Source organism: Ixodes scapularis, unplaced genomic scaffold (genome assembly GCF_016920785.2).
Source record: "Ixodes scapularis isolate PalLabHiFi unplaced genomic scaffold, ASM1692078v2 PGA_scaffold12__126_contigs__length_90152505, whole genome shotgun sequence".
Lineage (NCBI taxonomy): Eukaryota > Metazoa > Arthropoda > Arachnida > Ixodida > Ixodidae > Ixodes > Ixodes scapularis.
The window spans coordinates 88,213,755-88,241,162 of NW_024609838.1; the positions used below are offsets into that span (position 1 = coordinate 88,213,755).

Sequence of the window (27,408 nt, forward strand, 5' to 3'; positions counted from 1 at the left end):
GGGTAATTGTGAATACGCGCAAGCGGCTCTGCTGTTAAGTCATGTCAGTCGTGTAAACAACATTTTTGTCTGCTACCGCCCAACTGGCCCAACGCCCCAATCAATGTCCTGTCCCATGCTACTGCTGCCACTTGCAATGTTGAAGCATTCCGCGCACCCTCCAGAGTTACTATAATTACTGTTGGTAATTTACAGAGAGCAAGCGGCGTAAACAGCACAGAAATATGAGCGATGTCGCGGCGGCCAGTTCCGACGTCAAAACGAGAAGTCGCACGGTGCGCGTCACGAGGCCCTACTCGCCGGACATCAGATGGGCTGCTAAACCCAGGAAGAAGAAAGTTGCCCGAACTGCGGCCAACTCGTGCAAAAATTGCGGCAGCCCAGTAAGGTGCGTATCGTATGAATAACTGCAGCCGACGCGTTGCGCATGAACACGCGCACTTTGCGTCAGAACGCCGTGCTTTGATTGGCTAGATCTGATGGGAAAAATAGTGGGTAGACCTCGAGGCAGCTAGCATTGAGCTGCCCCTCTATCCGAATTTAATAATTGGGGTTGCGTGGATATTTATGCGGCGAGTAGTTGGTCAGCCATTTCAAAGTTGCGATGAGTACACACGCTGTAGATGAGCAATTTAGCCAGTGCAGTACAACTCTTACCCTGGGGTCTTTAACATGCACCACGCCAGTCGTGTACCACTCGTCACCGTAACTTTAAAATGTAGGCCGTTCAGCCTTGTTGGTGTTAGACTGGTGGCGGCTGATAAAACTATAAAACTCGTTTGTTCTAATGCCGTCTAACTTCTGGTTAGCTCAGTTGGTAGAGCTCTCCACTGGAGATGGAGAGGTCCCTGGTTTGATACCAGGACCAGGCGGATTTTTTTTGGTCGCGCACCAGTCACTTAGCTGTGTTACTTCTGTCTGCCCTTTGTTCCCCTTCTCCAGGGATTATTATTGTCATTATTGTCTTTCTTAGTGCCCCAAGTTCATTCGAAGACGCTTCTTCCCTCTCCTTCCCAATGCCCACATTGTTATTAATCCTAGTAATCCTTGAACCCCGTTTTTCGTCAGGTGGTGTGAGTCACTTTTAAAATGGTAGATTCCTCGTCGACATGTGTATCTTACCCCCAAAAAATTACCGCTTTTTTTTTTTTTTTCACTGCAGAAAACAAATCGCCGGACGCTCAGTCTCTGCCCAAATGTAGTGCCAATGGTGCGGACCTGATGCCAAAGTCTCGGAGCTTGCCAGCATTAAACTAAAAAGTCACGAGCAATTTTTTAGATATTTTCGATAGGAAAATTGTGGCTGACAAAGCCCACAAACACGTGGAAATTAACGGCGTCGGCTTACGAGGCCTTACTCGCCGGTCATCAAATGGGCCGCTAAACCCAGAAAGAAGAAAGTTGCCCGAACTCCGGGCAACTTGTGCAAAAATTGCGGCCTCATTTTTGGGGCCGCAATTGGGAATGAGCCCTATTTTTCGTATCTACGCGATCCCAGTCAAAAGGTGTCTTTCCCCTTTCAGGGGTGCACTCAACCTGCTCTGCAAGCCCTGTCTTCATGCCAGCTTGGATGTCGGTTACAAGGAGAAAGTAAGCAGTCATCTCTATGGACGCACGCAATGTGCCAAAGAAGAGCCCAAATCCATTTGAGGCATTGAGTGTGACAAGCCCAAATCAAACGCTCCCGCAGAGCTCGTGTCCACTGTACGATCCACACTTAAATGTCGTCGCAGTGGGAATCGCAGAACTTGTTAATGAAATCCTGGATATCGCATTATTTGCAACGTAACGCCACGAACAAGCTTCTCGGTCAGTGCCGTTGCTTGCGAGTACACTTGGGTCCCACTACTGTCAGTAAACTCTCGTAAAGTGAGAAACATTCTTCCCCATGTGTCGTTAAACGGCCCTTTTCTTTTTTTTTAAGCAAAGCACGCACGCACACGAGGAAGACAAGAAGAGGTACCTGGAAGAGGCACGGTCCTTTGCGTCCAGCCTGGCCAAGGTGTACAACGACCCCAGCGCAGAAAGGCTCTTCTGCCCCGACTACCGGCCAGTGCGTGGACCGTGCGCCTGCATGCAGAAGTACCTCGTTGGAAACGGTGAGCGACTCTGCACGTCGTCTCTCCATTAGCCCGTGTTAGGATACTTGTAGCCGTAGCGTGACATTTCGCCGTAATGTTTGGAACGTGTGCACACTTAAACGGTGGTCCCAAAATGGTAACAAATGATGTCGCAAAAGCTGGAGTGACACGCTGTCTAAAGTTACAAGATGTCCCAATTTAGGCGGGACAGGTCCTGCTTTTCCGGCTTTGGTCTCGACGTCCCGCCAGCATGCTTGTGGAACAGTGTTTTGCCCCGCTTCGGCTCTCCCGAATAGATAAAAGTTGTGTTTAAACGAAAGGACGCATCGGTAGAGAGGGTGCTTTTTGTGATCAGTAAACAAGGTACGCTCTAAAGTGATTCTGATACTGAGGGTTAATTTGCATATGACACGCATGGTATCTACAGAACATATATGCATTAATACTAAAGTAATATTTCAGACCAATGTGTTACATGCACATGCCAAACAGTACACAAACTGTGAGGAAAAGAAATGTGCGCAATTATACGAAATAATAAAAAAGGTTACCCAAATTTGAAGTTCTCAAGTCTCGCAACACGATTCCCCTCCTCCCCGATACGCGTCCTGTCTTGGGGCTCGAAGAGTGTGGTCACTTCAATGTGTCGGATGCCGTGATCCTTACGGTTGGGTGTAGATGTTCTGGAAAGCATCACAAGAGAATGCAAGTGTCGCTGTCGTCCCTACTGCTGGCTGTTAAAGCTTTCGTGGAAGTCTAGCTGAAGAGCTACCTGCAGCAAAACAGGCATCTGCCACACCGTCACTGCTGTAACACCGCCAGAAGCGCGGCTGGCGGCAAAATTACACTTTATTGGCGTCGTCAAGCAGGAATCGAGGGACCACTTTTTAGTATGCGATAAACACGCTAGTCGGAGACTCACGCCAGGCACCATGGTCTCGTTCAATGCGTCTTAGGTTTGTGGCCAATTCCCCATCGGTAATGTGTACGAAGACTGTTCAGTAGCGAGGGAATGCAAGTGCCAGATTTATTTTTTACCATAGATACGAGGGTGATTAATAAAGCAGCCAGTTTGGAAGGCTTGCGGCTATGGCATGACATCTCGCTCGGCGCGTTGGTTTAGGTTTGTCTTTGGTACTTGCGGGTAATGGTGTATTCGCACGGCGGATCTTCATCTCCGGAAAAAACTTAGCATGCCATTGATCTGCGAGGAGGAAATGCCGTGAGAAGGAGGAGGTTGCGCAGAAAATCCGAGCGCGCATTCGCATGATGGAGTCTCGTGTAATTCAGTTGGTGGAGTCTTTCTTTCGGTGAATTTGTTTGAGACATTCGAGGGCTCGAACAAGAACCAGGAAAAAAAAAAAAAGAAAGAAAAGGAAAGGAAGACGCCTCGCAGCTCAATGCTGATGGCTGTAAGCCTTCCTCAAAACAAGAGGATTAGTCATTCCAACGGGACGATATTTCGTAGGCCAGTCGCAGGTTCTCTGCAACTCCCTGCAGGCTCAGGCAATGGGCAAACGTCTATGACGCGGGGTGGGCGTGACCTCAAAACTTGATCATATTTGATTTTTTTCTCAATAAAAACTTTGTCGTCCACACCATAATGTGCACAGAGACTGTTCGTAACTGGGAGATGTAGTGCCTTCTTGTTTTTACCATAATTACGAGGTTGTTTAAAAAAAATGACTGCGCTGCGGTTATTTTAAAACTTTCGTTGGTCGCACTGCCTTATGGGAGCTTTTCGTACGAGGTCGCTGTCTCTCCAGTCACTGCTGTGCAGGTTTGAACGTATTACGTCAGTTAAGTTGTGTCTGTGGTGCGAGAAACAATGGCTGCCCCACTTGTGATTTGCGTGAAAGAGCAGCGTGCAGCGATTAATTTTTGGTGTTCGGAGGCTGTGTCATTGTGCCAATATTTATTGAAGACTTTGTGCGCAGTATGAAGGAAGTGTTTTGTTGCAAAGAAGCGTGTTTGAACAGATAGGGAGGCTCAAGGAACGACGCACAGCGGATAGATAGACGATAGACGGATAGACGAATGAGGATGATGTGGCAAAGCATGTGAAAATCACCAACAGGCTAGTGTTTCAAAAGGTTTGTGTGAGGTGGGTGCCAAGCCCTCGAACTTGTACTTAGGGATTGTGCATGTTTTCGTGTGCCGTAGGTCTTTCTTTTCAGCCTCGCATTTGAAATCGTGTGGTGCGACTTCTTACTTTTGGCATCCATGCATTTCCAGGGGAAGGCCGGGATCTCCGAGTGCAGTCGCTGCTTCCTCTGCTTCACGAGGCCCAGAAGCTGTGCAAGCAGAAGTGCTACGATTGGAATGAGGTGAGTCACCAGCCCTGGTTCGGCTAGATTCACTGGGCTCGACCATCTTTACTCCAGGTTTTTTTCTGAATGAATTCAATCCAATGAATCCGAGCCATTCCATTGGTCCTAGATGCTATGCAACAGCCTGTGAGGGTGGCTCAAGGCCCAAAGACTTCAACTCAATCTATTGTGTGTGACTCAAAGTCAAAAGTATCCAATCGAATTCATTGGTCTTGTATGCTGTCGTACAAAACCATGCGGGCAGCCGGGAGCCCGCACAGGTTGTTGCAGACAGCTCAAGGCGAAATAATCCAATCCGGTCCATTCTGGGCAGCTTATGGCTGTGAGAATTCAATCTGATTCATTGTTTTTATACTATTCAACTACCCACGCGGGTGGCTGATAGCCCAAAATATCCACTCCAATTCATTGATCCTATAAGCTCTCCAACAACCCATGCAATGCAACTGATAGCCAAGAGTATCTAATCTAAACCATTGGCTCAGTTGCCGATCAAGTCGTTTAGTTGGGGACAGTTAAAGCGCCCGACAAACTTTTAGGATGTTTGCAAGATGGCATGCAAGGATGACGTGTGTGCAGATGCATGCTAATGTACAGTCTGGTGCAAAAATCTGCGGGAGAAGCTGAGCCAAAAATGTTTCGGTGAACAATGCTCTTCTCAGTAAAGACGCACAATTTTCCTAGCATTATAGAGTGGGATACCTTCTATAATGATATACGGTTGCTTGGAAGTTAAGGTTATATATATTTTAGGAATTCTCAGATCATACAGTGTTCAGCACGTGCCCGTAAGCGGTAGTTTACATAAAAGGGCCACCTCTGCACCATCCCTTCTTTGTGTGACTGAAGCTTTGCTTTTTGTGGGCTCCTGCAGACCTTGGGTTGCAGCTGACAATAGCGAATTTTGTGTCGATGCAAAGTTGAAGTGAGTGGTAGATGCGTCACTCGAAGATTTAGGGCGTTATATCGTATAACGGCACAATTCTTTTAAAATATGAAAGATCACGTATTAGAAAGCGGCACCATTCCTAATTGGTTCAGAAATACTATAGATTTTTTTAAAGTTACAAAGGAATAATAAGAATGCAGGATCAACGGGACAACACCTGCCTCTCTCGTCTCGTACGCTTATTTTTTCTTTGTGTCCTAACTTCAAACATCACACGCTGCAGTTCGTCCAAATTTTCCTCGCTTTGTGGCAGTCTTTAAAGGCAGTTTTTGCGCTACCCATCCTAAACAAATTTTCACAACACCCAGGCTTTAATCTTTCCGGCATGCTATTTATTATCTCTATATTCAAAAGAGCTTTGGAGGGAATGGCAAATCAAGGTGATGATAAAACCAACATCCAAATTTTCTCACTCTCCCCAGTGGGTTGACGTCACATGCATAACTTGCCAGTCAAGCGGGCAGTCTTAAAAAAAAATACTGTACCAAATTTTCCGGACTATAGTCCGCACCCGGTGTATAGTCCGAAGAGGCAAATTTGGGGTCAAAAATGAAAGTTTTTGCTTAGATAGTCCGCACCTACTGCATAGTCCACACCCAGTGCGTGGTCCGCACCTGGTGCTTAGTCGATACGAAATTCTTCTCATACGCCTTGACATAGGTGTGTTTTCTTAGCTCACAAAAAAAGCCTATAATATACATAAATTATCAATAACATACTCTTTTATTCACAATATCCGTCCCGTCTCGTCATAATCAACGATATTGAAAAGCATAATTCCTGTATAGTCCGCACGCGTAGATAGTCCGCACAGCCAGAAATTTCAACTTTTAAACATGTATAGTCCACGGACTATAGCCCGGAAAATACGGTACTTTGTGCTGTGAGGGTCTAGGGGTTTATTCTACATAAATTCACTCCACATGAGCTATGTTCCAACCGTCACAGTCATAACTTCCTTCATCAGGGCATGTCCCCCGTGAGCAACAATGCCCTGATGTGCCACCCGCTGGGCAGGGTGCGAACTCCGTGCCGAGCACGGTCTGTGGCGCGCGAGCGCCTACGTTCTGTGCGTGGCCGTCGCACGCACAGCCCGCACCCTCATAGTGCTCATGTTTTTTTGTTTTACTGGCAATTGAGCTTAACCGGCATTAATTTGAATCTGAATTTCAGGCCATCAATCTTCTTGTAACCTATTGGGAACAAGCTAACATCCGACGTCACATTCTCAGTGTTGCCAGTAGAGCCTCTCAGCCTCTTAGACCAATTTTAAAACTTCAAGGCTTTTTCGAAGAAAAAAAAAGAGATTATTGTGATTTGTATAGTATTGGTTTACTAGCGCCCATGTGTCTATTTGTGTGTTGAACCAATTTCGAGGCAAATCAGTGACCACCAAAATTTTGCCGGAGCTCACCTTTAATGATGTAGTGTTGGATATGAATAATGTTCCTGTTCAAAAAGAGTTACTGAGACTGTTCTTGTAGTATTGTCAATCGTAGCTGAGTACAACCGTGCTTCAGAAACCTAACTCGCGACTCTTTTTATTGGGGTGCATCGGTAGAATGTATTGCCCGGCGGGTGCCCAGGTGAAGCGGGTGAACGGCGTCCAGACGGTGGGGCTGGGCAATGGCCAGAAGCACAGCGAGCAGTTTGAGCAGTTTGTGGCCCAGCACCGGCCGAGGCTGAGGGAGCTGCGGCTGTGCGAGCGGGCCACCCAGAGGGTCCTCTTCTACTCCAACAACTTCCTGCACCGCTGCCTCAAGACAGAGCCAAACGTGAGCCTTTGGTTTTTAAGGAAGAATGCCTCTTATGAGTCGTTGTTACAAGGAAATTGCTGGGAGGGTTACACGACGTTAAGGCTAAGATTCGAGCCCCAGTGGGGCTTGAACCTGGGTCGGCACGGTGGCTGTCAGATATTATAAAGCCACCGAGCAGCTGGCGTAGCTGGTCTGGTAGGATTGCACTGCTGGCAAAATGGGCCGGCAAGAGCGGCGTGACATCGTGCCTCTTGACCGCTCGCCTCATCAAAGGCCGACGACCAGTTCGCGCTTTCCACATTTTTTCTCGGTTCCTCCTCTCCCCCTTCTACCCTGTCTACCGTTGCCTGTTTCCTCCTCCCCCATTGTGAGGAGGATCTTCTGCCTTGCAGAATCTCGAGTTTGGTCGTCAGCCTTTAAGATCACGTTTGTGTAAAAGCCATATGAGGTAACACCCGTGCGGTGCACTCGTTCGCTTAGTTTCACCCTGGCTAACATCGGTGGTCCATAGTGAAAAGACTAGCACAAACTGCAGACGGAGTGAGTGTGGCTTTTCCTAGTGTCCCACGTACCGTGCAAATGTGCGGGGCACGTTTTTGGGCTTTCTGGTCTTTGTCAGCACGACTGAGTGGGCAAAAACACCCCCTGCCGTGCTAAGTGTACTCATTGCACAATATCGGTTTTCTCTCTGCCACTCGTGCCTGGGCTGATGGGACCCGTTGGCAGCGCATGAAAAGGGGACTTTTGTTTCGGTTTTCTCTTTCGTTGTTTGAGAATGGCGAACCTATGTCGTTCAACCTCGCGCTTTACCGTGAACGCTAAGACCTAGAAGTTACTAGCGAACTCCGAGTCCGACGACTGTGAAAACAAAGTTACAGTTTTGGTGTGCAGCACCTTGTCTCGAAAAGTACAGTAGGAGAAAATGTCGTTTGTTGGAGGCAAGGAGTCATAAATCAACTTTCTGCCCCTTAATCGATGGGTCTTCGATAAAAATATTGACTTTATAATCCAGGCTACAGCGTTAAAGGGATCAGAACTTGCGTTTGGCATGTAGGAAACAAACGGCACTCAAAGGATTAAAGCAGAATGTGTTACCTGGCTGGCACCTGACCGATTTCAGTTTTCCACTCCCGAAGCGAAAAATGAAACATCTAACACTGATGCAGCGCTCATCTCCTCACCGATTGCACACGAGTGCTAGTTGAATGTCTTGATCGAGATGATGGAAGTTACTTTGGAAATGTCGTTGCGAGGAGGTTAGCCTGAGTGGATACCAAATCGTCATTGCGAGCAGTACCTACTGGTCACGTCACGTGATCCAACGTAGAGCGACGATCTTCTCCTAGCAGAGGCTGAGAGAGCGAGAACCAGGCTTCCCTGGAGAAAGAATGTCCCTAGTTATAGCCCCTCACCATCACCTCCAATTCATAAAAAGGGGGGGGGGGGGGGTAATAATAATATTAATAATGATGTTCCACGTATGTTCATACAGCCCAAAGTTAGTCAGCCTCGTTGGGCGTCTGGTATCTCGGCTGTAGATGAGACATTTGGCTAGTGCAGTGCGACCACTAGCCTGGGGTCTCTAACATGCATCACGGAGTAGCGACTCACGGGTGGGGTGGGTGACGACTCGGAATTTCTTAGGAAACTAATATTTTGCCCAAATACAGTAAAACCTCGTTATAACAAAATGGGATATAACAAACTAATGGATATAACAAAGCAATCATAATTCCCCTTGCTTGCTAATAGGGAAGAAATGGACATTGGCTATAACAAACTAATGGTTATAACGAAATAATTATGATCGCTCCTTCAACTTTGTTATAACGAGGTTTTACTGTAGTGGGGTGGCCTAAAGTCCGGAAAATGCAGTTGTTGTTATAGTAGTCGTCTCCGTGTCGCAGAAAGGCCGCCGCGTCCAGCGCGTCAAGGGCAAGGCCGCGCTGGGTCGGCTGAAGACGCTCGAAGAGATGGCCTCGGAGACGTGCTGCCAGCAGCGCTGCGCCGCGCTGGCGCGGCGCTACGCCACGCTCGTCGAGCAGTGGCGGGAGCGCTCCCAGATGGGGCAGACAGAGAACCGCCGCGTCCTCGCCGAGATGCTCACTCCCAGCGGCCCAAACTCGACAAACTGCTACAAGTTCATCTCCTGGGTGGGTACCAGGGGTCCTCCCCCAAAAACGTACAGTGTGTTTTTAAATACATAAATAAACTATTGTATTTACTCGAATAATAGCCGCACTATTTATGAACAAGGCCCTTTCATCTGCTTTCCCGCAAAACACATATAGAGCCAATCATTACGTTGCGCATAAATAACAAAGCGAATACCCGGATCGATAACACGATAGTTCATACAAATGCAATCTTCACAGATGTTATCTTCGCACGAAGACGTTATCTCATGTCCTGTAAACAGCTTGAATCATGCTTTCAATTGCGGTGATTGGGAATTCTCATGCTCCGTGGAAAAGTGAACCCTCAGGTTTTCTTCATAAACAGTGCAGCTATTACTCGAGTAAATACGGTATGCAACGTCGAACATTCATTTTCTGCCCCAAATGTAGTGCTTGCTGTCCAAACTCGATGCCAGAGTTTCATACTGAACTGTTACCTTATTCGTAAGTTATAAGCAGTTTTTAGAAATTGTTTATGCCCCATTCTCCCATCGAAAGTTTCAAGCAAATTGCTTATAACTTTCGAATAAGGGAACGGTTAGTTTGGAAACTTTCGCATCTGGTCCAGACTGCTAGCGCTACATTTGGACAGAAACCGAGCTTTTGGTGACGCACACTTTATTTTTGTGGCCAAAAAATTACCGTAAATATTTTTTGAGGGACGCCGTACTACGGTGCCCGGAGTGTGTCTCTGACTGGAGTGGTTACGGCATCCTCACTAGTGGTGTCTCGACTTCTGCTCAACGACATGCGCAAGACGACGTCGCCTCGCCTCTTTCCCTGGCTGTCGTGGGACCGACCGCCAGGATGGCAACATCTGACAACGTGACTCCCATGATGTGCCATAAATTTTTGCCACAGCAGGAGCACTTTCGAAGCATGGGCAGAATGGGACGGTAAATACACCAATTGAGGACCCATTCTGTAGTACTACTGAAGAGCGTCGCCTTCTTTTTCCATTCGCCGATAATTCCTCGTAGCCTTGGAGCAATCACTGTGACACGTCGCGCCACCTAGCTCAAAATATTTGCAACACTGGGAAAGCCCTTTCGCTAGCCTGCTCAGTCATTGGGATGTCCATGCGTCACTTTTTAAGATCGCTATCAGCTGTCGCTGAAGAGCAAACGTCGAAGCTGTAGGCACCATTATGTATCGGACTGTTGCAACCTCGAAAGCTCAGCGAGGCGTGAGGCTCCGCAGGCTCCCGTCAAGGCTGTCGGAAATACCACGTCATCGGAGACGAATAAATGCCATAAAAATTGTAAACTAAGCATTTTATTCACATTACATAACTCGAGACGGATTTCTAAGTGTCCTATTTGACCCGATATTTGGAATTAATGCTCTCAAAACACGGCATTGTTTATGGGTTCGACGCGACGACCGAGTTGGATTGGTCTTTCAATATTGCCGCTGCTCTTCGCTCCGCATGCATATCGTTTCGACAATGTTTTCTGGACATTTGCGGAGTTTAAACTTTGTCTCCGCCTCGCCGGTTGCAGAGCGGACCGTCGTTTGCGTCTTTAGCTCTATTGCTTAACTGCCCGAGATGGTCGCTCTATTTCAACCCACGTCTACGGTTCTCGTCCTTGCTGCGAGAATACTTGAGAAACAATGAAATTTACGTACCCCACGATAGAAACTTCTCTGTGCAGCATTTTTTTGTGTTTTACGTAAAAAGAAGCATCATATTCAATTGACGAGAAAGGGGCATCAGCTTGCGGCGAGTAATTGCATATGGCACCGTCCAAACTACGGCCAGCTTGCACAAAAAGCACATTTCTCAGACACCACAGTCGTCTTCAACGGGACGACGAGATAATGGGAGACGAGCCGCTCCCCAAAATGAGGTCCGCTATTAGTGTGGGAAGAGTTCACCTGGAGAAAAGGGAAGTAGGACCATCAAGGAAGAGGGGAGGGGGTGCGCTTTTAGATTTGCTGAAGCTGGTTTGTCATGCTGTCAAATGTTGCCATCCTGGAGGTTGTCCTCGAGAAGTGGGCAAGTAGGGCCATCAAGGGGAAGGGAGGGGCACTTTTAGATTTGCTTTTGTAGAGGAGAGAAGCTCGACGTAGTCTCTGCTTTGAAGATCTTAAAATGCACGCAAACAACGAAAAAAAAAAAAAAAGATGACTGCCTTTGTTTACTTGGTTTTACTGAAATTTGGACACCAAATTTTGCTCTAGTTCCCATTTTGGGTTCTCCAAACATATCGAGGAAGGCACCTACTAAAACATTTTAATGTTATAACGCCACAAGCAAACACGTGTACTTGTTAATGTATATGGCATTTGATACGTTTTGAAAACAGTTGTTAGTGTAGTGCGACGACGCGACACTCGGAGTTGGTAATAAAAATGTTATCTCTCGAGGGTACGCCCGCGGCGCCACCCGATCTTAGCCTTCCCTCATTCAGCTACGATGGCCTCGTGAAGCGTGGAGTACCTAGTTTTAGGTGAAACTTATCCTTCCCTCTGCGTTTGCAAATTGTAGACCTTACACCTAAGTCTGACGAGGAAGAAGCTTCTCAAATCCTCGGATGTCATGTGTGCCGGTTAGATAGTGTGTAATTGCATTCTATTCGTAACGGTGGCGCAGTTTTAAGCGGTCGCGGACAATCGAACGACGACTATGCAGCACGTGCGCGCGTCTGTCCGAAGCGGAGGGTTACCGCCGACGCAACACCGCGCCAACGTGGACCGAGGTCGCGCGACACTGCGTCTCCTGCAAGAGCGGCAGTCGCTTCTTGCAGTGCTCATTGGATCAAAAAGGAGATATCGTTGCATTACGCTGCTCCACAAGTGGTGCACATGCAGTTACTCTAGGTGGTACGAAAGATATTCGAAAGAGGAGACCGCCCGATGGGAAAGGCCGATGTCATCTGCGGCGCTAGAAGGTCTTGCCAGTATTATCGGCGGCTCATAGAACAATCTGTAATGATTACTATAATGGTATGTTGCATCTAACACATGTCTGGTTGGGTGCCTTTACCACATCTTTGTTTTGGTTCCCTCAACTATTAGCTGGTTATGTCGCAACTGTGTAAAGGCGTAAGCGCTTGACTACGTTACGTGGGACACAACCTTGGGTTCGTACGAAGCATGCTTGTCCCAGTGGTTTGTTGTTGTAGCTCAAAGTCCTACAATGTGCTAGCCAGACTCGCAAAATAAACCAGGTATGCACCGGAGTAATGACTCTTCAACCATCTTATTGCTTAAAATCATTGTTGCTAGAAGTTATCTGAAACTTGATCTGAATTCGCCGAAAATGCTTTTCTGTCCTCCAGAGATGTAAAATCAGTGGGCAACAGAGCAGAAAGATATTGTTCCAGTCTCCTAACACCACGTCTAAAGCTCAGAAAGTCACATTCTAAAGCATGAAGTACCGATTAAAGGAACCCCCCCAATCCCAAAACTTCCCCTTTCTGTCCATCTGTCCATGCATTTGCCGCTAAATTCAGCGGTGGAATTGACGTCGCATGACCTGAACACTAATTCAACTTCCTGGCTAATTTTAGCGGGGAAATTCATGTCATGTGACCTGAAGTTACGAGACCTAATATCAAATCGGTGTCCCCACTAAACTTAGTGGGAAAAATGGGTTCGCATGACCTGGTGTCACATGGCCTATACGGCAATTCAGTTTCGCCGCTAAATTTGAGCACGCATTATCGGTTTCCCCGCTAAATTCATAAAAGTATATTTTCTCCACTCCCAAAAATGACTGTAATGTCTTCTACACAAATTAAAACAATCGCTTGATCCTTAATTAAACGCCGCATTTGTCGCTACCAATGTTTTTTAATGGCGGTGCCCACGAATACTCTACGCCTTCTTCTTGGCTTTAGTCAAACGTAGCCAAGCTGTGTACTGCGTGGATGGGAATTAATACTGTGGTTTGTCGCAATCCCGATGGTGGTACACAAGCGGTGGCATCTGTGTCGGACACCTTTCTGCCGTAGCTCGCTGTCCAGCCTAGCCAGCCACTAGAACTCGCCCATTGTCAAACGTTGCTTGTAGTAGTCAATCAATTGCCGTTGCTTCTTTCAGCTTACTCGTAATGTTGTAGTGTTACGAAGAACTAATTTTATGTCTGGTGACACCCGTTGTACTCCCGCGTAAGGTGTTTGTAGCATTGTAGTATTTAGCCGTATTTGAGTTGGTTTCATTGGGTATGATAAAAAGGCTCTCCTGGAAATGAAAGGTTGCAAGATGAGCATGTCTTCCAAAACTTGGTAAAATGCCAGCTGAACGTTTGAAGGACACACACACAGAGACAAAACAAAAAGGCAGGCACACCGCTGGACTAGCAACTGTTTTAATGAAATAATCTTTCTCTATAAAACGCTAAACGGATTCTTCCTCTTTTTCTATATATATGTGTTTGTGTCCTTCAAACGTTCAGCTGGCATTTTAACAAGCATGAACCAACTAGCTCTCTTGAAAACGTCAGAAGTCTTCCAAAACTGTCTGTCAGGATCTCGCTTTTTCCTGCCGTGGCTGTAAATTTGGCTTCAAAGTTGAACAGCGAGTAATGTGGGAAAATAAATTTTCCAAGCACATTTGCACGACAAAATGGCATTTGTTGGGTCAGGTACACGATGCTCTCATAACGTGACTGGGTGTCGGTGGGGAGAAATATACCTGTTTAACTCTTCAGGTGACAGCTGCGTTAGCACGTCGCCTATTTTATTCGGTGGCAAAAAAATTTCTCGAGGATTTTTTGTACACGTGTTTGTATGGGTTGATTGAACGAAGCATCTGTATAGTAGTTCATGCTGTGTGATAGCTTTCCTATCAAAAGCTATCACTGTTTTGGTTGTTTTCGCACGAGTTTTTGCGCATGTGCAGATCTGTTCGATTGTCTGCATGAAAGTACGAAGTTGGTAGTTAGTGCTTGTCTATGCTGTATGTGTTCCTTTGTCTTTTTTGCACTTTTAAGCCTTCAAGTTATTGTTAACCAACCAGTTATTAAATGTTCATGCTCTTTCATTTTTGATTCATTGTTCTTATCGGCTGTTGCGACGATCTTACTGGTGCAATATGATATGAAGCATGTCTGTAGCAGTTTGCGCATGCTTCATATAGTCTCCAAGTGCACGGCAGTTTTGGGGCCAAAAGTGTCAAATATAAGTTTGCTAATCTTTTGTTTCCTTCTTTTGATCCGGTTGCAGGTAACCGGTTGCAGCTTCACGACCATTGCAAGGGTCAGCAAACAGATGCTGCTGACCGGAGGAGACAGGGAGCCTCCACCGCACGGTCTCAAGAAATTTTGGAATGACAAGGGACCATTGCAAGAGGGAGACGATGGCTGTCAACAAGCGGCACCCTAGACATTCCTCTCGGTTTTCTAATGCTCTCATTTCTTTTTTTTTCTACTTACAACTCTCTGCAAGAAAATAAAAACGGTCAACAAAGTTGGTAACTAATGAGCCGACTCGTTGGGCGTCGATTTGTTCATTTTTTGCTGCCTACAATCTTGCAACAATCACTGCTGCTGTGAAAAAAAAAGGGTGCAAAACCACTTGTTAATGTGCAAAATGACACAACTTCTCGCTCTCTGGGTAATTCATTTGGTGTAAGACGTTTCGGTGTGGACTTTTTGGTGCACGGACATTTCGGTGTATGAACCTTTCAGTGTGTGGAGTTTTCGGTGCATGGACTTTTCAGTGTATGGACTTTTTGGTGTTTATCTTTTAAAATCCTAGTCATCTTTTGATTGTCTCTGAATGTATGTTGCATATTCAGCTGCTTACATTTACATTTTCATACACTATTTGTGGCCTCTTGGGTATGAATGACTTTGATCACCCTAAAAGTTACAATTTATTTGCCACGTTTACTAATCGAATGACCAAGGTATTATCTTTGGCTTACTTGTCCCTGCTTGGCACTTTGTTTCCAGCTAGTGTATATGTGGTCACTTTTTTATACCATCGTTTCGCCTTACCTAACCTAAAGCTAAACCGATTCTTATTATATACCCTTAAATTGCATCAATGCCTGTCGCTAAGAAAACGTGTTGCACTTTTGTAAAAATATTGTTTAGCCTCTCGTAATGACTGCCTTCACTGCTGAATTTATATATCTTTATGCACATTAAAATCATATTGTTACATGGAAGGCACAGTTTTTATTCGTTAAAGTCTGCAGGTATTTTTTTATATTTTTCGTAATGCGGAGCTCAAGTTCGTCTGCATCTTTTGCAGGGGTTGCGGTGACGTCAGAACGCCGAGCTCTGATTGGCTCTAGTTGAAGGATAGTGGGTAGACCTAAAGACAGACTGCTTTGAGGCCTACCCACTATCCTTCTATCGGTGCTCGGCGTTATGACGTCACCACAACCCCTGCAAAAGAAGCAGACGAACTTGCGCTCCTAAAAGTCAAAAGCAGACGGCTAAATTAAGATAAATCTGCAGTCCCCTGTCAATACATGTAGCTTTTATACATCGAAATATGAAAAGTTTGCAAAGGTCTGCAGTGTCTTCTGCAAGTTCAACTATTCATTTCGAAACACACATCGTATTTACACCGACATGTCCGTGCACCGAAACATCCGCCACGTTTTCAAGTTCTTTGTTTACTATCGTTATGGTGCCTGGATCGCGTCTTCGACTGGTGTGTTTAGCGTCCTATCCCGCCCATACATCAAAAGTGGTCCCAATGTGGCAACAAATGACGCGAGTGTCATGCTGTTGCCTGTCGCGATCCTGGCGGTTGGCCGTAGAAATGCTGGCGAAAAGCACGAGCGAACGCGAGTGTCGCTTTCGTCGCGGCGTCCCTTTAGGCGTCCCAACTTCCGGCTGCTCTAGCTTCCGTGAACTGTCACAGTGGGAAGCGACCTGCAGCAGAACAGGCGTCTGCCACTCTTACCACAACTGTTGGAACACCGCCAGGGTCGCAACAAGCGACAGCATGACACTTTTATGACGTCATCAGGCGGAAATCGAGGGACCACTTTTTTGGCCGCGGTAAACACACCAGTCGGAGACGCGTTCCAGGCACCATACTATCGTCGGACATCGCCAGCGTGCGCGGGCGGTTCCACCAAAACCGAAACTTAAGTTTAGAAACGTGATTACTGGACGTTTATAAGCCTTTTAATTGTATATTATTAGAGCATATGCACGCAAGAAGTACATCACTTTGAAAGTTTTAACATAATTTCAGCAGCGCTTAGAAATTACGGGTTGCGGCCGAAAGTAAGGTCACGTGCCTGATGAAAGGACCTCGCTACCAACGCCCTACTCTGCTCCATTCACTAACACCTACGGTGACTCCGTCACGTGACCCTAGTGCGGCGAGCTACCGTCAGGCGGTCAGGCGCACCTCCAGCAGACGCCGCGGAGTGTGAGTTTGCTTTTCACATTTCTCCCACTTTTACCCGTCAAATTAGACTACACGTTCCTTGTTTTCAAACACGAACATTCCTTGCTTCCAATAGAAACGGGCCGCGTTTAAGCTCCACGTCCGTCGTTTTAGCCATACCGAGAGCAGTCCGGTAGGTGTTGTGAAGCCTTATCGCTTCCTTGACCTATGCTTTCGCCAAATTGACATATGCACCTGCCCGTAAGTGGTTACGTATGAGGCACCGATTCACGTCCAGATTCTATCGTGAAACTACGATTTTTGTCTAAGCGGACTGTCTATCAATATAGGGTGCTGACTCAACGAGAACGATCGTTGTAACGCCGTTGAACCCGCCCGGCTGGCGTGCTGAAGAGTCGAGAACGTTTCGTAGGTTGTATGAATGTCGGATCGCTGCTGTGTGTCACAGTGATGGCTATTTTGATGTCACTGCGTTGACTTGTGTGGCGTCGACGACGTCACGGGAACATTGCCTCGATTGTTCGTCGCTTCGCTATGTAGTCGTACCGCTAAAGGTGTCGCCGATGCGAGCTTTCGGGGCAGAATATTCAAGGCCGGTATTTTGATCGGAAATCGTTCTCCAAACTCGTTGTCAGGTGCCGGCTACGATTCAGAGTCTTGCTTGAAGGTTTAGAAACCCTGAATGTGGCCGCCCTGTATCGGCTTTGGGTAAACATCGCGCAGTTGTTTTGATCCGGCAACTCATATCCTTCATAAACAGGCTAGTTACCTGCCTCAAACGTTTGGAGAAAACTTGGAATAAGCGTCAGAATCTGTTTACTATAGACCGATTATCTTAACGTTCATCATCGTAGCCTTTTTGTTTCAGTAGTAAAAAGGAACAACTTTTGAGGTATATTTGACTGCTATCAAAAATTGCTGGTAATCAGTTAAGGTGTGAGAGTTTTGTATTGCAACCTAGCTCACAGCCTTCGGTGACGCTCAAAATGATATCTTAAGCACAGAGAAATCTCCCGATTTTGACACCTCTCAAAGTAATCGAGCAAGCTCTCTGAATGCCAACGTGCTATGTGTCTAATTTCGTACACGACTGTTGAAATATATTGGACCCCTGATGAGATTGGACAACCTTAGGAGTGCATCATGGCAATCCAACTCGACGAGCTTTTACCCTGTCACTCCAGCCCTGTCGTTGGATTTTTTTGTCTCAGTGGCTCTGAAGCAAAGTGCCAGCCCATAAATCCCCATTCGGTTACGTGTGAAATTAAATTCCCCGTGTGATCTGGGCCATCGAAAAAATATTAACTGACGTTAATAGACCATTTTCTAAATGCAGCCTGCTCAAGTGCATGGCACCTGTTTCATGCTAATGACAGTCTTCCGATAGGTGATAAAGGAAGAAGTTCATGACATGTGCCGAAGCGGATAACACAGCTGGGGAATTCTAAAAGTTGGCACGGTACAGCAGCCAAGTGGGACTTGTTCGGACTCGTGTCTAATTCACTTGGCGCATTCTCAATCGACAAGTCCCCTATTCTGGTTAATTTTATCAATGGCTTTACTCAGGTCAACGGTTTATACAATATGGTAGTTTTTCTGTCACCATTAAAACTGAAACGTAACGTAAAAGAAATGTCGGCAAAGAACACATTCCCGTCTGCTGCTGATGCGCACAGTTGACAACGCCCCATAAAATGCTACATTTTTACCGCCATTAAGGTATGAAAAGTTGAGCCGATATTTGAGCCACCAGATGGCACTGAACTTAGAAAAAAAATCTCTACGGCGTATCCCACAAAACAAATTTACGAGGTTTTTTTATCACAAAAATGAAATGTGCATTGGCAAACACTCAGTCTCTGCCGATCTGGTCCGTGCGCAGTCCGGACCAGATGCCAAATATTTCAGAACTACCGTAAAATACCGAGAGATGCCTCAGCCCCGAAAAATAACCTACCCCCTACTTTTAACACAATTTGCTATTTCTACAAAAAAAAAAAAAATTGAAAGATAGCTTTTTTGTAGTAATTGCAGGGCCCTGGCCAATTGTGACCTCAGCAGAAATGGTGTTACTTAGCCCCGGCAGGATATAAGCAGACATTGCTGACAGAAGAGGACAGTCGCCCCTCCCTGCGATTACAAATTTTGCCAGTCACAAGACCTAAAACTAGCATTTTTTAAACTTTTTTTATATTCATACATCGAAAGTTTGCCCACTCCATATTTTCACCCGATTTGCTTTCGATTTTCGGTGAGCTATCTCGGGACAGCATTATCTTATACAGAAGTTATAATGATTTTCTGAAACTTTCAGTAGAAAAATGGGGCCCTTTCTCGGTATCCTATGCCATTCAGCCTAATGTATTTGTAAGCATTATCGGCCACCGTTTTATCAAACATTTCCTAAATCGTTCTTGGTCCTGAAATTTTGTTCCTCATTTCGAACTGCTAGCACTGCATTTGGGCAGAAACTGAGCGTTCAATGGCACATAGTTAGTTTCTGCGATTAAAGAAACATAGTAAAAACAAATTTCGGTGATGTGGGCTGCGATTATCATGTCGGCTGCTAGACTCTGCCTCGATGGGAGACTCGTCATTTTCGAGCCCCTGTCAACAGCGAATGAACGTTGCACTCCAAAACCGCCGACTTGCAGCCGGAAGCAAGTTCAAAAACGAGGCGTCGCGCGTCATCCTTACTCACGACACACGCATTTTCTTTCCTTTGCGACAGCTCTCGACGGCTCGGCGAGGCGAGGATGGCAAGCAAACAAGATAGCAAGCAGTCCCTGAGTGGTGAGATATACGTCAAACTTCGAGTGGCGCGGTAGTTTCGGCGCTGCCGCTCCACTTCAAGTTGCCGTTGCTGTTTTGTTGACTCGGGCTCTTTTCAAGAAGGTTACCCGTTGCCACGGATGATGAGTTCAAATCGGTCGGAAGCAATGTTTGCCCGACAGGATGTCACTTGGCCTCGAATGTTGAATCGGTGGTTGAGTGTGTTAGCGCACATCGGCTCGGAGCACTTGGAGCAAGGGCACGCTCTGCAGAACCCAGGGACCCCAGGGTCGATCCCCGCCCCTGCTCGTTTCGATCAGAATGAAAGTCATACCGTCGCGCGGTCTTGCGTCACTACTGCATGATGCACATGAACAACCTTAAGCTAGCGGTCATGCTGCACCGGCTTAATTTCGCTTGTCTACAGCGGAAACTTCAGATGTCCGTTGGGGCTTTCCTGCTGTCTGAACGAACATGCAACACGTAGGTCCAGTGTATATAATAAATTTTGCGTGCAGTTGTTGAACGGGCCGATTTGTATACCGGGTATTTGTTTTACCAAACGTTGGCCAAACGTTTTCCCCGAGAACTATGCATCACGGAAAAACACGATTGGAGCCGTGTTGGTCACTGTCAAAGTGCCAATTTTGTGCGGTGCATAGAGCGTTTCGGATGGGGAAGTCCGTAAGAAATTTTGCATGATTAACTTATTGGTCGGTAAAAATAAGTGTGTGGTTCTACAGCCGTGTCTAGTTTATATGGACACCTCCGTTCCCCAGAAAAATCGTCCACGGTACAAGTCGTCCGTAATAAAGAATCGGCGTCAAAACACCCGCATCACTGGGCGTAGCAAGGGTGCTTTCGTTGTGAACCGCTTTGAGGACAAAAATTCCCTCCTCCATTTCACCGTAACTTGGCAAAGAGCAAACACTACGACCCCCTTGAACCAGTCGGAGTGACAGAGGCAGATGGTTGGGGGGAGAGCCTTTACCAAATGCATTGTGGCTTAACTATCGCAGAAGAGGAAAAAGGGAACTGGTATCCCTCTTTTGTGCGTCTCTGACGTCGTCCCCCCTAGCCTGTGCCGTTTGCCGAGTTGCGCCAAAACGGAACATAGGAGAAATTGGCTCGGTAGTCCCGGAGCTTCTCTCCTGTTCCCCCAACTTTTGCGAGGTCTACAGTGAGGCGACTTAGCTGCTTTTGGGGTTCATTCCCCTTTCTTCCCAGTTGTAGGTGATACACAACCTCAAGCAACAATAGACTGCAAGTGGTAATAACCTATTTTATGTAAAAGACAAAAAAAAAAAAAAAAAAGAGACATCTTTTGTTGTGCAGCTTTTATCGCAAAACCCGCAACGAACTTCCGGGTGCTCACTCTGGGTTTCACTGATATTGCCGCGCGCGCTGGCCAAGTAGGCGGCGCGCGCGTGGCCTAATGGTTATCGCGCCTGGCTCCCACGCGAAAAGCTAGGGTTCGAATCCTGGGAGCGACGTGTCTTTTGTTTATTCCTGTAACTTAGTGTTCTGGAGAATTCGAGAATCATGTTGCTTGTTCCAGGCCCGAATGTTCTACGCGTCGAAGTTTCTACGTCGATTATTCCCGAAGACCACGCATGTACATAAGGGGCTCCGCGTGGCGAGCCGCAGTCAGTCTCGCCCCAGCGCTCGATTCTGCTGACACGCCGACTTCGACGCCCGCGACGCTCTGCTTTCTTCTGTTTCCTTCTTTATTTTTTTTGGCACAAGTTCATACCTGCCAACTCTTCCGAATTTTTCGTAAAATGTACGAATTGGGACTAATTTTACGATTTTACGAATCTTGCTTCAAATTTTACGAAAAAAAAAATATGTAAAAATTATTTTTTTTACTTTTTTTTTTTTTGTAAAATTGTTGCTGGCGGTATTTTGTACCGCCACAAGAGGGCTATAGGTACCGTCCATGGGAGCGTCGTGGTTTTTACTACCCGTCTATCCGGTAGTCACGGATCCGAAACCAATCCAAAACCCAAAGCCTTTGTTCGTGTGTTCGGCGGCGCACGTAGGTTCGGCATGTTCAAACGTGTTTGGGCCTCTCTGTTTCGGCCAGTTTCGAGGCGAGCAATGCGGCTTCTGTGTGTGTCTGGTGCACTTGTAATCGTAGCATTCCCCTGGTCGCGGTGGCTTCGCGGCGCAATGTCGAACTCCAAACCTCAAAAGAGGTACTTTGAGGTGTTCCTAAAAGTTTTACACGTCGGAATTACGTGCTTCGTGCCGACCAAAAGTGGAGAGAAGTTTGCATTCTTTAGCACGTGCACGTGTGACGTAAGCGTTTCGCAGGGTGACTGTATGTTGCTTCGCCTAAAGACCCCCCCCCCCCCCCCCCCCCCTGCGCGGCCGCGTGAGTTTTACGAATTTGAGAGTCCACAGGTTGGCAGGTATGCAAGTTCGCCACATTAAACGTTTATTTCTTTCTGTTTATTTCCTGTTTTTTGTTTGGTCACCACCCGTGACATTTGGTGGAGGTGCGGGGTATCGCATGCCCCTGCCGCGTACCCCTCCGAGGGCCCACAGTGCAAGTCCGACGCCTAGCCCACGAAGAACCGACGAAAGCACTTCCGAGATCCGGTTCAGTCGTCGCACCCAAGGTCTACACCCGGAATTCGGACCTCTACCGCCCAAGACTAAGCAGCCAACGAGGCCAACGATGGACAGCCAGTCGTCCCAGAACCCGTCCACCGCCAGCGTCGTATACCTGCCCGTCGCACCCAAAACTCCGACGCCTTTCCACGGAGACACCCACGAGGACATCGAGGACTGGCTGCAACATTATGAACGTGTGGCCCGACATAACGGGTGGTCAGCTGAGCACTGCTTGCAGAACCTTTACTTCTCGCTGGAAGGTACTGCAAGGTACTGGCTGGAGAACCACGAGGCTTCTTTAACCTCGTGGGAGGTGTGCAAGCAAGAGCTAGTGAAGACGTTTACCAGCCAACACCGACGCGAGAGGGCCGAAGACATCCTTCGAACAAGGACCCAAGGTCTGAATGAAAGCATCACCAGCTTCGTTGAGGATGTTCTTCGCCTGAGCGCCCGCGCCGATCCTCAGGCTACAGAGGAGAAGAAGCTGCGACACCTGATGAGGGGTGTCAAAAGCGAGATATTCGGAGGTCTCATTCGCAATCCTCCGACAACTGTCGACGGGTTCGTCACGGAGGCGACGAATATGGAGCGTGCGCTACTAGCACGCGCCAGACACTACGAGCGGCACCCTGGCGTGACTACTCTGGCGACATCCGGATACGACCTTGGTACCGACCTCCCAGGCATCCGTGACATCATCCGTGAAGTCGTCCGGGAAGAAATCCGCAAGATGCTCCCCGCTACGGATCGCTCGTCCTCCTTGTCGCTCGCCGAGGTCGTCCGAGAGGAAGTCCACCGAGCCTTCCAACCTGAGATTCCGATCAAAACGACGACGCCAGAGGAGCCTACTTTGAGCTACGCCGCCATGGCCCGAAGATCGCCGCAAGCTAACCGCCAGACCACGGCGCCACCCCGACGAGACCCTCCGATGCCACAGTATCCTCGACGCCAGGAAGGACAAGTCCACGACGTTCGCCCGGAGCAACCCTCGTCGAGGAAGACCGACGTGTGGCGAACGGCCGACCGACGCCCGCTCTGCTACCACTGCGGGGAAGCCGACCATGTGTACCGCCGATGCCCATACCGACGACTCGGGCTGCGCGGATTCCACCCAAACGACCCGCGCCCCCGGTATGGTGAACGCCCTCGGGAGATCGACGAGTACCTGCGACGACCCCAGTCCCCCGAGCCTGCGTCCCGCCGAGAGTTCCGGTCGCCATCGCCACGACGTCCAGCTTCGCCGATGCACCGACCCCGACGTGAAAGCCTGTCGCCCCTCGCTCCTCGCCGGGGAAACTAGGCGCGGCAACCCCTGGAGGGGGAGTTGCCGAAGACGACCGACGTAAAGAGCCTCCAAGAACGCCGGAGCGCTCCCACTCTCCCGACGCCACGCATCGCTACGACGCCCCTGCCACGGTGTCCAACAACCTAAACGTCGTCATCGACAGTCACGACGCATCGGCACTCGTGGACACCGGAGCAGACTACTCAGTCTTGAGTGGGAGGCTCTCCCGCCGCCTTCGAAAAGTCATGACGCCGTGGGAAGGACCCCAAATACGAACCGCCGGAGGACATCTCATCACACCAGTCGGGAGATGCACTGCTCGCGTCGAGATCCACGGTGAAACGTGCCCTGTCAAGTTCGTCGTTCTGCAAGACTGTTCGAGGGACGTTATCCTCGGAATGGACTTTCTCTGCGAGTATGGCGCCGTCATCGACCTCGGAACAAACCGGCTGACGCTACGAAAACCTGCTCCACCAGCGGAGGAACCCGAAGCGACGTCACCCACGGTCCGAGTCCTCGCAAACCACGTAAACCTACCACCGCGGTCGAGTGTTTTCGTACTTGTCGGGATCGATGAAGCTTCCTGTGGCGAAGTTCTTCTCGAGGGAAGCCTCCAATTGCTCCTGGGAAGAGGCATAGGCGTCGCAAGGGGAGTAGCTGAACTTCAGGATGGGCGGACTGTGGCCCTCGTGACGAACTTCCGAAACGAAACGCAACACCTCACGAAAGGTGCAGCCGTGGGCCACGTCGAGAAACTCCGAAACCCCGCCGAAATCACTGCGATCACTGACGAATCCTCGCCGCCCCAGCAAGACAGTACGTCGCCAGCGCAGCTCGACATTGACCCTAAGCTTCCGGACCCTAAACGGCGTCAGCTGGTTAACCTCCTCGCCGAATACCGCGACTGCTTTGCGACGTCGTCGAAGGTGCGCCAGACCGCGGTTGCCAAGCACCGCATCGTTACTGAGGACGACGCGCGCCCTGTGCATCGATCGCCGTACAGAGTCTCCGCTAAGGAAAGGGAGGTGATCCATCAGCAAGTTCAAGAGATGCTGAATGACGACATAATCCAACCTTCAAGCAGTCCATGGGCCTCTCCAGTCGTGCTGGTTAAGAAGAAGGACGGAACTCTTTGGTTCTGCGTGGACTACCGGCAGCTCAACACGGTTACGAAGAAAGACGTCTACCCACTCCCCCGCATCGACGACACTCTAGACCGGCTGCGCCACTCTCGATACTTTTCATCGATGGACCTGAAGAGCAGCTACTGGCAAATCGAGGTCGACAAACGGGACCGAGAGAAGACAGCCTTTGTCACGCCGGATGGACTGTACGAGTTCAAGGTGATGCCCTTCGGACTATGCACAGCGCCAGCAACTTTCCAGCGTGTCATGGACACCGTACTGGCAGGGCTGAAGTGGCAGAGTTGTCTCGTCTACCTTGACGACGTCGTAGTATTTTCAGCTGACTTCGACGAGCACTTGAGACGACTCCGAGCTGTTCTTCAAGCCATTCAGACCGCCGGACTCACACTCAAGCCGTCAAAGTGCCGGTTCGCCTATGACGAACTGAAGTTCCTTGGCCACGTGGTTAGTAACGAAGGCGTCCGCCCAGACCCCGAGAAGACTCGCGCCGTCGCGGCATTTCCAGCGCCGACAGATAAGAAGGCCGTGCGAAGATTCCTTGGACTTTGTGCCTATTATCGACGCTTCGTTCGGGATTTCGCAAAGATTTCCGCACCACTTACGAATCTCACGAAGGACGCCAAGAAGTTAGAATGGGCCGAGGAGCAACAGCAGGCATTCGACGAACTGAAACGACGACTCCAGACTCCTCCTGTGCTTGGACATTTCTACCAGGATGCGGAAACAGAAATTCACATGGACGCAAGTAACGCGGGACTGGGCGCAGTACTAGTCCAAGTGCAAGAAGGCATCGAGCGAGTCATCGCCTACGCAAGTCGGACATTGTCCAAGGCGGAGAAAAATTACTCCACAACTGAGAAAGAATGCCTTGCGGTCGTCTGGGCAATAACGAAGTTTCGTCTGTACTTGTACGGCAGCCCGTTCCGTGTAGTCACGGACCACCACTCGCTCTGCTGGCTTGCGAAGCTGAAGGACCCGTCAGGACGCCTCGCTCGATGGAGTCTTCGACTACAAGAGTTCAACATGACAGTGGTCTATAAGTCAGGCCGCAAGCACAGCGACGCCGACTGCCTGTCCAGAGCCCCCGTCGAAACCCCTTCCGGCTGCAGCGACGACAATGACGACGAGTGCTTTCTAGGAGCAGTGAACACCGACGATATGGCACGACGTCAACGGGACGATCCTGAGCTGCGCGCATTAATCGAGCACCTGGAAGGGGGCAGGAGTACCGTGCCACGTGTCTTCTCACGAGTACTGCTGACCTTCGCCATCCGACAAGGTGTACTCTACAAAGAGAACTTCGGCAACAACAACACACCTTGGTTGCTGGTAATCCCGAGTGACCTTCGAGAGGAGATCTTCCAAGCCTGCCACGACGACCCGACATCCGGACACCTTGGTTACAGCCGGACACTGGCCCGTATTCGTGAAAAGTATTACTGGCCGAAGCTCCCCAAGACCGTCCACCTATACACACGATCATGCCACGAGTGCCAGCGACGCAAGAAACCGCCGATGAGGCCGGCCGGACTTCTGCAGCCCATTTCTCCTCCAACTACACCCTTCCAGCAGATTGGAATGGATCTACTTGGTCCTTTTCCGCCTTCGACGTCGGGGAACCGCTGGATCATCGTCGCCACAGATTATCTCACGCGGTACGCCGAAACGAAAGCTCTTCCTTCAGGGACTGCTGTGGAAGTCGCCAAGTTTTTCATCGAGTCCATCGTCCTCCGGCACGGCGCTCCCGAGGTTCTGATTACAGATCGCGGATCTTCGTTCATGGCCCAGCTGACGCAAGAGATCCTTCGTCTCAGTGGCACCGGCCATCGTCGAACCACTGCATACCACCCGCAGACCAACGGACTGACCGAGCGACTCAACAAGACAATCGCCGATATGATCTCTATGTACGTCGACGTAGAGCACAAGACGTGGGACGAAGTGCTGCCCTACGTCACGTTCGCCTACAATACGGCGGTTCAAGAGACCACTGGATTCACCCCTTTCCAGCTGGTACATGGTCGGAAGGTAACGACCATGCTGGACGCCATGCTGCCCCATGAGCCATCTGACAACGAGAGCAACGACGCCCAGGCGGTTGCTCAACGCGCCGAAGAAGTTCGCCAGCTCGCCCGACTCCTGATTCAAGACCAGCAACGCGTCGACGCCGGCCGCTACAACCTTCGTCGCAGGGACGTCCACTTCCAGCCCGGAGATAGGGTGTGGGTATGGACGCCCATCCGTCGCCGCGGCCTCAGTGAGAAATTGCTGAAACGATACTTTGGACCCTACAAAGTGCTTCGTCGACTCGGGGATCTGAACTACGAAGTGATGCCCGACGGAACACGGACTTCGTCACGCCGCCCTCCACGACCAGAAGTCGTCCACGTCGTGCGCATGAAGCCATACTACGCTCGATAGGACAGTGGACCTTACTTATTCCAAATGACTCTTTAGTTTACCGTTCTTTTTGTTTGCTTTGTTTTGTTTTGTGCTGCATCGGGGCGATGCACTTTTTAAAGGGGGGAGTAATGCCGCGCGCGCTGGCCAAGTAGGCGGCGCGCGCGTGGCCTAATGGTTATCGCGCCTGGCTCCCACGCGAAAAGCTAGGGTTCGAATCCTGGTAGCGACGTGTCTTTTGTTTATTCCTGTAACTTAGTGTTCTGGAGAATTCGAGAATCATGTTGCTTGTTCCAGGCCCGAATGTTCTACGCGTCGAAGTTTCTACGTCGATTATTCCCGAAGACCACGCATGTGCATAAGGGGCTCCGCGTGGCGAGCCGCAGTCAGTCTCGCCCCAGCGCTCGATTCTGCTGACACGCCGACTTCGACGCCCGCGACGCTCTGCTTTCTTCTGTTTCCTTCTTTATTTTTTTTGGCACAAGTTCGCCACATTAAACGTTTATTTCTTTCTGTTTATTTCCTGTTTTTTGTTTGGTCACCACCCGTGACAATATCTCAAGAAAGT

At 48.8% G+C, this 27,408-nt stretch overlaps 1 protein-coding gene across 1 annotated transcript; it reads left to right on the forward strand.

Moving 5' to 3' along the window:
* The first annotated feature begins 41 nt into the window (after nt 1–41).
* LOC8025611 lies at nt 42–14,723 on the forward strand. Its single transcript, XM_002409530.4, has 7 exons — nt 42–388; nt 1,524–1,590; nt 1,925–2,099; nt 4,317–4,408; nt 6,947–7,135; nt 9,025–9,270; nt 14,466–14,723. The coding sequence occupies exons 1-7, from the start codon at nt 225–227 to the stop codon at nt 14,622–14,624; spliced, it is 1,092 nt and encodes a 363-aa protein (XP_002409574.3). The 5' UTR covers nt 42–224; the 3' UTR covers nt 14,625–14,723.
* The last annotated feature ends 12,685 nt before the right edge of the window (nt 14,724–27,408 follow it).

What these genes read in the sequence shown, in the direction of transcription:
- LOC8025611 (XM_002409530.4), top strand. Translation starts at nt 225, where the DNA reads ATGAGCGATGTCGCGGCGGCCAGTTCCGACGTCAAAACGAGAAGTCGC. An exon ending in ATGTCGGTTACAAGGAGAAA is followed by an intron (nt 1,591 to 1,924) that starts GTAAGCAGTCAT and finishes TTTTTTTTTAAG; the next exon opens with CAAAGCACGCACGCACACGA. An exon ending in GAAGTACCTCGTTGGAAACG is followed by an intron (nt 2,100 to 4,316) that starts GTGAGCGACTCT and finishes ATGCATTTCCAG; the next exon opens with GGGAAGGCCGGGATCTCCGA.